Source organism: Pan troglodytes, chromosome 11 (assembly GCF_028858775.2).
Source record: "Pan troglodytes isolate AG18354 chromosome 11, NHGRI_mPanTro3-v2.0_pri, whole genome shotgun sequence".
In the NCBI taxonomy this organism is placed as follows: Eukaryota; Metazoa; Chordata; class Mammalia; order Primates; family Hominidae; genus Pan; species Pan troglodytes.
In genome coordinates this window covers 66799412-66812551 of record NC_072409.2, presented here as the reverse complement: position 1 = coordinate 66812551, position 13140 = coordinate 66799412, and the positions used below count along the sequence as shown (strand labels likewise).

The following is a 13140-nucleotide window of genomic DNA, read 5'->3' as shown; positions in this document are numbered from 1 at the left end:
GAGGCAGGCAAATTGCTTGAACCCAGGAGGCAGAGGTTGTAGTAAGCCAAGATCGTGCCACTGCACTCTAGCCAACAGAGTGAGACTCTGTCTCAAAAAAAAAAAAAAAAAAATCACCCATGAAGGGAGACAAGGGGCACCAAGAAAGTCCCTTATGGTGGCACAATTTGCTTGTGTTATAAACTTTTAATGGCTTAACATTTCAAGAAAAGTCTCAGGTAGCTTTTGAAGGCTCCTCCTCTCTGCTGTAAATCTTTATATGATAACTTCTTCTGACCAGCAGTTCATAACCACTGTTGTGAGGAAGGTCCACGTGATTTGTCACTAATAAAAGTTACCGGTACAAAGCTTATGAGCGATTCATTTAAAAATTATTTACAACCGGTTCAAAATATGCCTTCTTGAGTGAGATGGTAAAGGATGAGACGGACTGGTCATGGTGACTCACACCTGTAATCCCAGCACTTTGGGAGCCCAAGGCAGAGGATTGCTTGAAGCCAGGAGTTCAAGACCAGCCTAGGCAACATTCTGAGACCTCATCTCTATGTTCCCAGCAACTCTGGAGGCTGAGGTGGGAGGATCACTTGAGCCCAGGAGGTGGAGGCTTCAGTGAGCCATGTTCGTGCTACTGAACTTGAGCCTGGGCAATAGAGGGAGACCTTGTCCCAAAACAAAAACAAAACACAACAAAAAAAAAGATTGAGATGACAGCTCTGGCGCTGGGGCTGAGGCTGGAACTGTGCAAACCCCGGAGCCTATTTTGAATCCCAGAAGTCTTTACCTCTGCACTCCTTAGTCTCCTTTTCATAATAGGTTCCTGCTGGACACTCCTCCAAGCACAGTCCATCATAGAGGACCCAGGAACTCTCAAGACAGAGCTCGCAGTCGTCAGCTTTGGGGCCACTGCACTCCAGACAGTCTTTATGGCAGGGGACACAGTGGCGCGAGTCTGCATAGAAGCCACGGGGACAGGACTGGTGGCACATATCATCGTGCAGGAAGAACTCAGGCATGCACTCTGGGAAAAGGAGGAAGCAGCAAGTTATCCCCGGGGGGTAGGAGAAAGGAATTCATTGTCTGCAGTGGGCTAGCTCCTCCCTCAGCACTTTGGTTGATTTGACCTGAGAGTATGCTTGCCCTTTCCCCACCCTGCCAGGGCATAGACTTGATGTCTAACAAGCCCTGCCTTGGGACAAGGAGGCCACACATGGTGACCATATTAGATGGTGCTGGACTTACACAATGAAATGGTCTGCCCTTTGGAGGTGCAGTGCAAAAATTTTCGATGCTGCAAAAGACAGGGATGGCTGAGAGGCTGGTGGTATTGTTTGAAAAACCCGAAGAGCATTAACAGATTTTAAAAATTGTATTGAGAACCTCACACTGTTTTCAACACAGAAAGCAGTTTAGGAATGGTTGGATTAGTTAACTTTTCATTCATTGATCAGGTACAACAATGAATACAGGATTGATCAGTGTGAAGAATACATTGCGGGTTTATTTTTTTTGTGTTCATTTTCTTACTTTGGGGGGAATCCTGGGAAACACTTGAGGTCACACCAAGAGAATACTTTGGATAGGACAGCACCAGTTAAATGGGTCTGTCTTATTCTGGAGAGAAAATTGAACAGCTTTTTGGGGGAGATAATTCCTGAGGGAAAAAAACAACAAAATTTGTTCACAGCCAGAGTGGTCATCTCAGTCATAGTTGCCCGAACTTTTCTTTCTTATCCTTTTTAACAACTGCAGTTTTCTAGCTACCTCTGTGTTTTGTGGCTTACTATCAGTCTGTAAGATTTTGTGTTCCAAAAGATGGGAACAGCTGGGCGTGGTGCCTCACGCTTGTAATCCCAGCACTTTGGGAGGCTGACGACGGTGGATCACCTGAGGTCAGGAGTTTGAGACCAGCCTGACCAACATGGAGAAACCTCGTCTCTACTAAAAATGTTAAAATTAGCCGGGCGTGGTGGAGCGTGCCTGTAATCCCAGCTACTCTGGAGGCTGAGGCAGGAGAATCACTTAAACATGGGAGGCAGAAGTTGCAGTGAGCTGAGATTGAGCCATTGCACTCCAGCCTGGGCAACAAGAGTGAAACTCCATCTCAAGGAAAAAAAAAAAAAAGATGAGAACATTGGGTTCTTCTCTGTACCTCTAGCACCTAGGATAGCACTTGCACATCTGCTGTGTGTGTACATATGGGGGTGTGTGTAAGAAATCATCCAAAAAGGGGCTCTCGCTTGTCTTAACTTGCAGCATCCATAATGAAAAGGGTGTATCTCACCCTCAGTTTCTCTGATGACAGGCACAGAGACATACCTTTCAGGAATGGTAGGGAGACTGGTTCCCACAGCTCTTTGCCATCCACCCTCAGATAATCGGCCCCCACCTGGTGGCTCAGCAGAGCCTTGCTCTCCTGTGGGAAGCTCCTAGGTACCTTTGCATGTTTTCTCATGGATGCAGTCCTGACACATCTCTGGGCAATGCTTGCATACCCCCTCCACAGCCACGTGCCTCTCGGGGCAGTTTTCCTGGCACACTCCGTGGTGCAGGACGAGGCCTCCTTCACAAGAATGGCAGTTGGTGGCATTTCCTTCACATGTTCTGCAAGGAGAGCTACAGCGTTCACATATGCCGTCTTCTGCATAAGAGCCCCTGTGGAAGGAAGATAGAGTGCAACTGGAGAAGCTGACCTGCTGGAGAAGTGACTCATTCCTGGGGAAAAGGAATTAGGTCTAAAAACAAAAGGGCTGCTGCTGTCGTCAGCTGAGAGGCATCCATGGGATTTATAAGGAAGTGAAAAGAACATTCAGAAAAATGGAAGGAAAAGGACAAGCATTATTCTTGTGAAAGGAAAATAAATCTTGGGACCCCAATATTACTAAGCCAAAGGGAAAAATCAAGCTGGGAACTGCTTAGGGTAAACCTGCCTCCCACGCTATTCCTTAAAAAGATAGCTACTGGCCGGGTGTGGTGGCTCACACTTGTAATCCCAGCACTTTGGGAGGCCGAGGTGGGCAGGTCATGAGGTCAGGAGATCGAGACCATTCTGGCCAACATGGTGAAACACTGTCTCTACTAAAAAATACAAAAATTAGCTGGATGTGGTGGTGCACGCCTATAGTCTCAGCTACTCGGGAGGCTGAGACAGGAGAATCACTTGAACTCGGGAGTCAGAGGCTGCAGTGAGCCGAGATCATGCCACTGCACTCCAACCTGGTGACAGAGTGAGACTCTGTCTTCAAAAAAAAAAAAAAAAACCAAAAACCAGATAGTTACTAAGATTTTAAAAAGCTACAATGGGTTGGGTAGGGTGGCTCATGCCTATAATCCCAGCACTTTGGGAGGCTGAGGTGGGTGGATCATCTGAGATCAGGAGTTTGAGACCGGCTTGGCCAACATGGCAAAACCCAGTCTCTACTAACAACATAAAAATTAGCCGGGTGTGATGGCTTGCACCTGTAGTCCCAGCTACTCAGGAGGCTGAGACAGGAGAATTGCTTGAACCAGGAAGGCAGAGGTTGAGGTGAGCCGAGATTGTGCCACTGCACTCCAGCCTAGATAACAGAGCGAGATTCTGTCTCAAAAAATAAATAAATAAATAAAAAGCTACAATGTACTTTTTTTTTTTTTTTTTTTTTTGAGACAGAGTCTTGCTCTGTCACCCAGGCTGGAGTGCATGGCACGATCTTGGCTCACCACAACCTTTGCCTCCCAGGTTCAAGTGATTCTCCTGCCTCAGCCTCCTGAGTAGCTGGGACTAGAGGTGCGTGCCACCATGCCTGGCTAATTGTTTTTGTATTTTTTTAGTAGATACGGGGTTTCACCGTGTTAGCCAGGATGGTCTGTAGGGTCCAGCCTACGGTGCTTAGCAGGTGTTCTCCCTGTGTGTGGAGACGAGAGATTGTAATAAATTAAGACACAAGACAAAGAGATAAAGAGAAAACAGCTGGGCTCGGGGGACCACTACCATCAAGATGCGGAGACCGGTAGTGGCCCCGAATGGCTGGGCACGCCGATATTTATTGCATACAAGACAAGTGGGCAGGGTAAGGAGGGTGAACCTTCTAAGTGATTGACAAAGTGAAGCAAGTCACGTGATTACAGGATAGGGGGCCCTTCCCTTTTAGGTAGCCGAAGCAGAGAAAGAAGGCAGTGTACGTCAGCATTTTCTTCTCTGCACTTACAAGAAAGATCAAAGACTTCAAGACTTTCACTATTTCTTCTACTGCTATCTACTATGAAGTTCAAAGAGGAACCAGGAGTGCAGGAGGAGCATGAAAGTGGACAAGGAGTGTGACCACCGAAGCACAGCACCACAGGGAAGGGTTTAGGCCTCCGGATGACTGCGGGCAGGTCTGGATAATATCCAGCCTCCCACAAGAAGCTGGTGGAGCAGAGTGTTCCCTGACTCCCCCAAAAAAGGAGACTCCCTTTCGCGGTCTGCTAAGTAACGGGTGCCTTCCCAGACACTGGCGTTACCGCTCGACCAAGGAGCCCTCAAGCGGCCCTTATGCGGGAGTGACAGAGGGCTCACCTCTTGCCTCCTAGGTCACTTCTCACAATGTCCCTTCAGCACCTGACCCTATACCCGCCGGTTATTCCTAGGTTATATTAGTAATGCAACAAAGAGTAATATTAAAAGCTAATGATTAATGTTTATAATAATGATTGATAACTGTCCATGATCATCTCTATCTCTAATTTGTATTATGACTATTCTTATTCTAACTATTTTCTTTATTATACTGAAACAGTTTGTACCTTCAGTCTCTTGCCTCGGCACCTAGGTAATCCTCCGCCCACAATGGTCTCGATCTCTTGACCTCGTGATCCGCCCGCCTTGGCCTCCTAAAGTGCTGGGATTACAGGCGTGAGCCACCACGCCCGGCCTACAATGTACATCTTACATATATTGATTAATGTCTCATGTCTCCCTAAAAAGTATAAAACTAAGCTGTGCCCTGACCACCTTGGGCACATGTCATCAGGACCTCCTGAGGCTGTCATGGGCATGTGTCCTCAACTGTGGCAAAATAAACTTCCTAAATTGACTGAGACCTGCCTCAGATATTTGGGGTTCATATTCTTGTGAATTTGATTGGTTTGAGAACAATTGTTGTTAATTTGTGTATAGTTTAGTCATCTTCTCTTTTCCCTATGTGACCCAAGTTTTATTATTTTTTCTTTCTTTTTGTTAGAGCCTAACTTTAAAGTGGAAAATATTTTTTATTCAATTAATAAATTTTAAAAACATTTAATAAACAATAAAAATTTCCAAAAGACTCAAAAGGGTTAGTGCCCTGTAAGATTGGAACCACTGGATGCTGTCAACCAACCTCTGATGACTTTTTTCAAATGCATACATATGAACATTTGCACACAGCACTAAACATATTTTGAGTACCAGCGTGTTTGTGCAAATCACTTTCTTCCAGGCGGAATCTTATGTCTGTGTATACAGAACCCCAGTGATTAAACTATCCCATTGTAGAAATCACTCACTGGTGGGGGAATACAGTAAAATATACAACCCCAATCCTCTCAAATATATTTGGGAGATGAGGGATGGATAGATGAGGTTTCTTTTTTTTCTTTTTTGTTATACTTTAAATTCTGCAGTACATGTGCAGAATGTGCAGGTTTGTTACATAGGTATACATGTGCCATGGTGGTTTGCTGCACCCATCAACTCGTCATCTATCTACATTAGGTATTTCTCCTAGTGCTCTCCCTCCCCTTCCCCCTACCCTCCGACAGGCCCTGGTGTGTGATGTTCCCCTCCCTGTGTCCATGTGTTCTCATTGTTCAACTCCCACTTATGAGTGAGAACATGCAGTGTTTGATTTTCTGTTCCTGTGTTAGTTTGCTGAGAATGAAGGTTTCCAGCTTCATCCATGTCCCTGCAAAAGACATGAACTTAGATGAGGTTTCTTTGGTGGGAAAAGCTGAATGGAAGAGCTGGAACTCGCGGAAGAGGAAGAACCATAAGCCGGCTTAGAGAAAATGGACTTCTGATGTCATAGGTACCTATTCCAATTGCTTTCTATCATGATCCATTAGTGAGTTAGTGCCATAATATTGCTGTGCCACAAACCATCCCAACCCAAAACTCAGTGGCTTAAAACAACAATCATTTACTCTCACTCATGTGTGTTTGGGGAAGCAGATCTAGGCTGGGCTTGGCAGGCTTGACTCCAGGCTACACACTGGGTCCATGCCTTCACATTCCTCTATTTTCCCTGGCTACCGGGACTACCAGGGGACGTTCTTCTCACAGCCATGACAAACGCGCAGAAGGGCAAGTTCAATCGGGCACATTTTATGCCTCCACCTTTCTTCTGCTAACATGTCATTGGCCAAAACAAATCACATAACCCAGCCAAAGTCAAGGGACAAGGAAGTCCATTTCGCCTCTAGTGGAGTTGGTGCAAAGTTGCAGGCAGTGGGCATGAATACAAGGAGTGGCGAAGAACTGCAACAAATAACCCAATCTACCAGAGACCTCTTTAAATCACAAGCCAGGAAGGGATCCGCTGCTACCCAGCATTTTTACTTGGTGTTTTAATTAATCAGCGCTCACGCGTTTAATCATTCTTTCAGTCATTTATTTACTGTATGCATTCAGTAAACAAAAATATATTGAGTGTTCCAGGAAGAAATAGGGCAGGGGTGAACAGAAGTCACATTTCTTTGTTTTGTTTTGTCTGAGACAGGGTCTTGCTCTGTCACCCAGGCTGAAGTGCAGTGGCATGATCTCAACTCACTGCAACCTCCACCTCCTGGGTTGAAGTGATTCTCCTGCCTCAGCCTCCTGAGTAGCTGGGACTACAGGCATGCACCATCATGCCTGGCTAATTTTTGTATTTTTTCAGTAAAGATGGGGCTTTACCATGTTGGCCAGGCTGGTCTCAAACTCCTGACCTCAAGTGATCTGCCTGCCTTGGCCTCCCAGTTACATGTGTGAGCCACTGTGCCCAGCCAAAAAGTCATATTTCTGATATAGTTTCAGGTAAGAAAAATTGGAGAAGAAAGCAGTCTAGGTAGAAGAGAGAGAAAGAAATAGCATCCAGATAAAAGCTAAGATTGAGCTTCCTCACACAGTAGTACCCTTAGCTTTTTTTTGACCATGACAGAGAACGCTTGAAGAAGAAAGACTCAGCTACTTTGCTCAAACAAAGTCTATCTCTTAAAAATGAATTGAACAGGACAGGCAATGTGTTATATGCCCACCAGCAGTTTGATCAGATTTGAGAAATTTGAAATTAAGGAAATTTAGTGCATTCTTAAATAGATCACATGCTTCTTTTTTTTTTTTTTTTTTTTTTTTTTTTTTTTGGTGAGACAAGGTCTGGCTCTGTTGCCCAGGCTAGAGTGCAGTGGTGTGATCATGGCTCACTGCAGCCTCGACTTGCTGGGCTCAAGTGATCCTCCCACTTTGGCCTCCTGAGTAGCTAGGACTACAGGTGTGTGCCGCCACACTGGGCTAATTTTTAAATTTTTATCTTTTTTTTTTGTAGAGATGGGGGTCTTACTATGTTACCCAAGCTGGTCTCAAACTCCTGGCCTCAAGCAGTGCACCCACAATGGCATCCCAAAGTGCTGGGATTACAGGTGTACCTTACCAATCACATCTTCTAATCGAATGAAAATTTGATGGATTCCTTGTTCCTGTAAGCATAGTAAAGAATTTGACCTCACCCAAAGAGAGGTCTGGTCTTTCTCTTCGGCTAACCTCAAAACCTTTGGAATTTCCTAAGAGTTAGGGGCGTCTTTGTTATTCATGATGGGTCTCTCTTGCCACACCTGAGAGTTGGTACTGGGATGACTCAGAGTGGGGCCAGCCACATCTTGTAACCTTAAGGTGGGAACTGGCTTGCCACAATGATCCACTCTGTGTTTAAAGGAGGGGAGCTTTGTAAAATCAGGCCCACCTCCAGGGAATCTCAATGCTAGGCCTGGCCAAGACCTGCAGAGAATAGTTTCTGGACACTGAAGATGATGAATGCTAATACAGAGCTAAAAAGACGCAACACGAATAAATCTTTTTCAGATCCCTCTCAGAAGAGGTTCAGTGGATGTTGGATGAGATGCTGAAATGAAAGAAATGGATTCAAGCAAAAAGCAAAAAAAAAAAAAAAAAAAAACCCTTGAAGTGGCTCATGCCTGTAATCCTAGCACTTTAGGAGGCCCAGATGGGCGGATCACCTGAGGTCAGCAATTCAAGACCAGCTTGGCCAACATGGCGAAATGCTGTCTCTACAAAAATACAAAAATTAGTCGAGCTTGATGGTGGGCGCATGTAATCCCAGCTACTCAGGAGGCTGAGGCAGAAGAATCGCTTGAACTTGGGAGGCAGAAATTGCAGTGAGCTGAGATTGCACCACTGCATTCCAGAGCAAGACTCTGTCTCAAAAAAAAAAAAAAAAAAAAAAAAGTAGTCTTCTCCACACAGATCTGCCTGGGAGTTGGTTCTCCTTTCCTGTCTCTGCATTTATAAAACTGTTTTTCTTTGTGATTTATTTCACAATTATTTTATTTAAGAAGACGAATATTTCTTTTGAAAAGAAATGGTTGCATGTACTAAATCGTTAAATTCAAAGTACTTAATGTTGAAGTCTTTCAGCTCAGATAAATCCATGTCCTGTGAAAGCTGTGTGGTCCTGGGCCTTCACCTCCATTTCACAGACACCAAGACAGTGACCAGCAGCACTTAAAGGAAGGCTGTTTTTCTTCAACAGAGCTTCAAATCTGTTCACATTTGGTGAATGTGAGTCCACCTTAAGTTTTCTGTTGCTTTTTAAACAACTACTGTAATGATATATGTTACTGTCACAGTGGCTCATGCCTGTAATCCCAGCACTTTGAAAGGCCAGGGTGGGTGGATCACCTGAGGTCAGGAGTTCAAGACCAGCCTGGCCAACATGGTGAAACCCCATCTCTACTAAAAATACAAAAAATTAGCTGGGCGTGGTGACGGATGCATGTAATCCCAGCTACTTGGGAGGCTGAGGCAGGAGAATTGCTTGAACCTGGGAGGTAGAGGTTGCAGTGAGCTGAGATGGCGCCATTGCCTGGGCAACAAGAGTGAAACTCCATCTCAGAAAAAAAAAAAAAAAGATATACGTTACTGTTAAAACCTATTTTTGGCCTGGCGTGGCGGCTCAAGCCTGTAATCCCAGCACTTTGGGAGGCCACGGTGGTCGGATCACGAGGTCAGGAGTTCCGAGACCAGCCTGGCCAACACGGTGAAACCCCATCTCTACAAAAGATAGAAAAAAAAATAAGCCACGTGTGGTGGCATGCGCCTGTAATCCCAGCTACTCGGGAGGCTGAGGCAGGATGATTGCTTGAACCTGGGAGGCAGAGATTGCAGTGAGCCGAGATCGTGCCATTGCACTCCAGCCTGGGCAACAGGGAGAGACTTGGTCTCAAAAAAAACAAACACTTTTTTTTTTTCATGAACATGTACTATATTTGAAAAAGCAGGGGCCACTAAATGCTAACTTATAAATAACTCTGAATATCTGGATGCTGTGTCATTGCAGGTTATGTTCCTGTTATAAATCTTATTGCTGTTCTAGGATGGATCACACCCAAAAGGGTGATTTCTCAGAAACAGCAATAAAGCTTCCCAAGATAAACTGGATATTATGTGTTCCTCAGACTCTGTGTCTTCTGTTGTTAGTTTTCTTTTTTGTGTGTGTGTAAACACAAAGATGAGGGATTCCGCTATAATCAGATCATCCTACCCATAACAGGAGGGCATATGCTTGCAATTCTATAGTCTGCAATATTCCTAGGCCATGCTGGTAGCTTTCCTACTGCTCAAGAAATACAGACTATCTTGACTGCTGCATGTCTGCGTAGTGTCCCATTGCTCCATGAAAATGGTTCAACCCAGACTCTGAGGTAAAATACATTGAGCGGTCAACTAACTGGAGTAAAGCAAAATGCATCTCTTTCTTCCTTGTTTTAATGTGTTGTCAATTCCTGGAACACTCAAAGAATCCAAGAGAGAGTTGAAAAAGGTAATGATTAAATAAATAAGGCAATAATAATGACAACCAGTTCAATTCTACCACTGAGGAAGCAATGACTGACTCTGGTAAGCAAATCTCTTTCACCTTTGCTTTATTGTAACACTTGGCTGAGTTTGCTGGGGTGGAGCTCGGTTGATAGGGAAGGAGGACTGGGAGTTTCCAAACCTGCCTTCTCACCTGGGTTCTCTTACTCTGACCCTTTGCTACCCTTTCTCCACTCTCTGCTTGACAAAATCCTTCAAGAGCTAGTGACCATTAAGCCTTTTCTCAAATACCCAGCTGGGGATGAAGCTGGAAAACATTATGCTAAGTCAAAAAGTCTGTCAGAAAACAACATGTTTTGTCTTTTTCGTTTTATGTGTTTTGTTTTTGTTTTCAGAGACAGGGTCTTGCTATGTTGCTCAGGCTGACCTTGAACTCCTGGGCTCAAGCAATTCTCCAGCCTTGGGCTCCTGATAGCTGGGACTAGAGGTGTGCACCATGGCCACCATGCTTGGCTCAAAGACCACATTTTATATAATCACATTTATAGGAAATGTCCAAGAATAGCAAATCTATAGGGACAGAAAGTAGATTAGTGGTTGCTTAGGGCTGGGGGAAATGGAAAAAGTAGGAATAACAGCTAAAAGGGTATAGGGTTTCTTTCTAGGTTGATGACAATGTTCTGAAATTGATTGTGGTAATGGTTGCATAACTCTGTGAATATACTAAAAACCGTGAATTATACGCTTTTAGGGGTGATTTGTATGGTATGTGAATTATATCTCAATAAAGTTGTGATTTAAAAAATACTCAATTGTACAAGAAGGCAGCACTGAGTGATAGTTAAGCACATGGACTTCAATGCCAGAGAGGTTTGGGTTCAGATTCTGGCCACACCATGTATTTGATGTGTAAAATTGAGCCTGCTATTCTTTTCCTCATCGGTCAAATGAGGGAAAATAATAGTAAGTGGATAAGAGAATTCTTGTGAGAATTAATGGGATCATACATTTAAAGCCCTTAGCACAATACCTGGGCGTTGCAAGCATTCAAAAAATAGTGATTTAAAATGTTTTCTTTTCTCTTGGAATCTCTTAGCCCTTTGTATATTAAGGCCCTGAGAAGTATGACGTTGACTGATGTAAACCTGCCTTAGTGGATTGTAAGCGTTTTTGCAGACTTGGACTTCCCGGAGTTGGTCTTAACTTAGCTTTCCATATCAATGTCAATATCAACATCAATATCAATATCAATATCAATTGTTGGTAGAAGAATAGACTCCACTGAGCTATACATATACAATACAATATATTGATATTGCATCAGTATCAATTTTTACACCTAGTTGGTGCTAAATCTGTGTTGTTGAGCTGAATATGCTTGGCTTTCTACACTAGATTGGATGCTTTTTGAGGGTAAATACCTTATATTTATACGCTATATTTATACTCATAACTTATATTTATACTCTATAGAGTCTATCTCAGTAATGAAAACAAATAGGTCACTAGGAAATAGGTGCCAGTTTTGCTTTTTTGCTTTTTTTTTTTTTTTGAGATGGAGTTTCGCTCTTGTTGCCCAGGCTGGAATCTAATGGTGTGATCTTAGCTCACCGCAACCTCCACCTCCCGAGTTCAAACGAGTCTCCTGCTTCAGCCTCCCGAGTAGCTGGGATTACAGGTATATGACACCATGCCTGGCTAATTTTGTATTTTTAGTAGAGACGGGGTTTCTCCATGTTGGTCAGGCTGGTTTTGAACTCCTGACCTCAGGTGATCCTCCCGGTTGGCCTCCCAAAATGCTGTGATTACAGGCGTGAGCCACCACACTCAGCCAGGAAATAGGCGTTGTTGTATCAAATTCTTTTAATAAGAGGGCAAATGAAAATTCTAACTCCTTAAAGTAGACACTGTCAGTTACTTTTGCACATTTATTTCCTGCCTCCTTCTCTCCATTCTTCCTGGCTGTCAGAGTCCTGTGTTGCTTGGATGTTCAGGTGTGAATCTTGTTCAGCCTAAACCACTCCTATATTTCCATTCTTTTTGCCAGGGATTGATTTAGGGAGGTATCAGTGATGCATTCTTGCAACTGAGATTAGAATAAAAATCTGAGGAAATTTTCTTTTCTTCAAGAAAAGGATAAACAAGGGGAAACATCCCCTTTCCTGGCCCTGGTAGTGGCTGCATGGGGTGACCGTGTCTGGAGCTGAGACACATAATGTGAGCTCAGCAGCGGTGCCAGTCAGAGAGGATGAGCTAAGGAAGGTACAAGAGCAAAACAGAAAAACCAGACTTTGTAACGACCTTGTTGGCCGCTGAAGTGACCGATACTGGACTTGCAACATTTTTGTTCTGTGAGATAATAAACCCTGTTGTGTCTCAGTCATTTTACTTGGCATTTCTGTTGCTTATTGCTGAAAGTTTCTTGCTGTACTCTTGCATTTGCTATTCCTCTTTCTTCCTAGGTAAATTCTGGAGGTGGGACTATTGGTAGGAAGAGTAAAGCAACTACAAACCAGAGGACCAAGGAAACCAGGAGGAATCAATAAATAACTAACCAGGTGTTATTTATTATCTATAATTCATGCCTCACCTATTTAAACCTTTAGAAGAGGCTCACATCACAGCCTTACTTTTGTAATGGAGGAAAAAAAACATGACATCAGTTGATCATTAATATAAGGTGGGAAAATAATTTTTTTTTTTTTTTTAAAGACAGGGTCCTGCTTTGTCATCCAGGCTGGAGTACAGTGGCGCAATCACAGCTCACTGCAATCTCCTGGGCTCAAGGAATCCTCCCGCCTTAGCCTCCCAAGTAGCTGGGACTACAGCACCCACTGGCTAATTTTTAAATATTTTGTAGACGGAGTCTTGCTATGTTGCCTAGGCTGGTCTCAAATTCCTAGCGATCCTTCTGCCTTAGCCTCCCGAAGTGCTGGGATTACAGGTGTGAGCCACCACGCCCAGCCCCTGAACATATTTTTCATAAAAGCAAAAATATATACATAAAATAGTCACAGAGGAGAAGTGGGCATCTGGCCTCATGTAAGTTTTGGCTGCTGTGGCCCACACCCATGTCAGTCAACAGAGGACATTTATGTGGGCACTCATAGAGCAGA

At 44.0% G+C, this 13140-nt stretch overlaps 1 protein-coding gene across 2 annotated transcripts in view; it reads right to left on the bottom strand.

Annotated features, from left to right (window-relative positions):
* PCSK5 (proprotein convertase subtilisin/kexin type 5) overlaps nucleotides 1-13140 on the bottom strand; it is a 465695-nt gene that overhangs the window by 38878 nt on the left and 413677 nt on the right. For both annotated transcript variants that reach the window (XM_016960969.4, XM_520079.8), the window contains 2 exons: nucleotides 2435-2652; nucleotides 782-1018 (listed from right to left, as the gene is read on the bottom strand). In XM_016960969.4, coding sequence (XP_016816458.3) covers nucleotides 782-1018; nucleotides 2435-2652 — 455 coding nt within the window. The remainder of the gene's footprint in view (nucleotides 1-781; nucleotides 1019-2434; nucleotides 2653-13140) is intronic.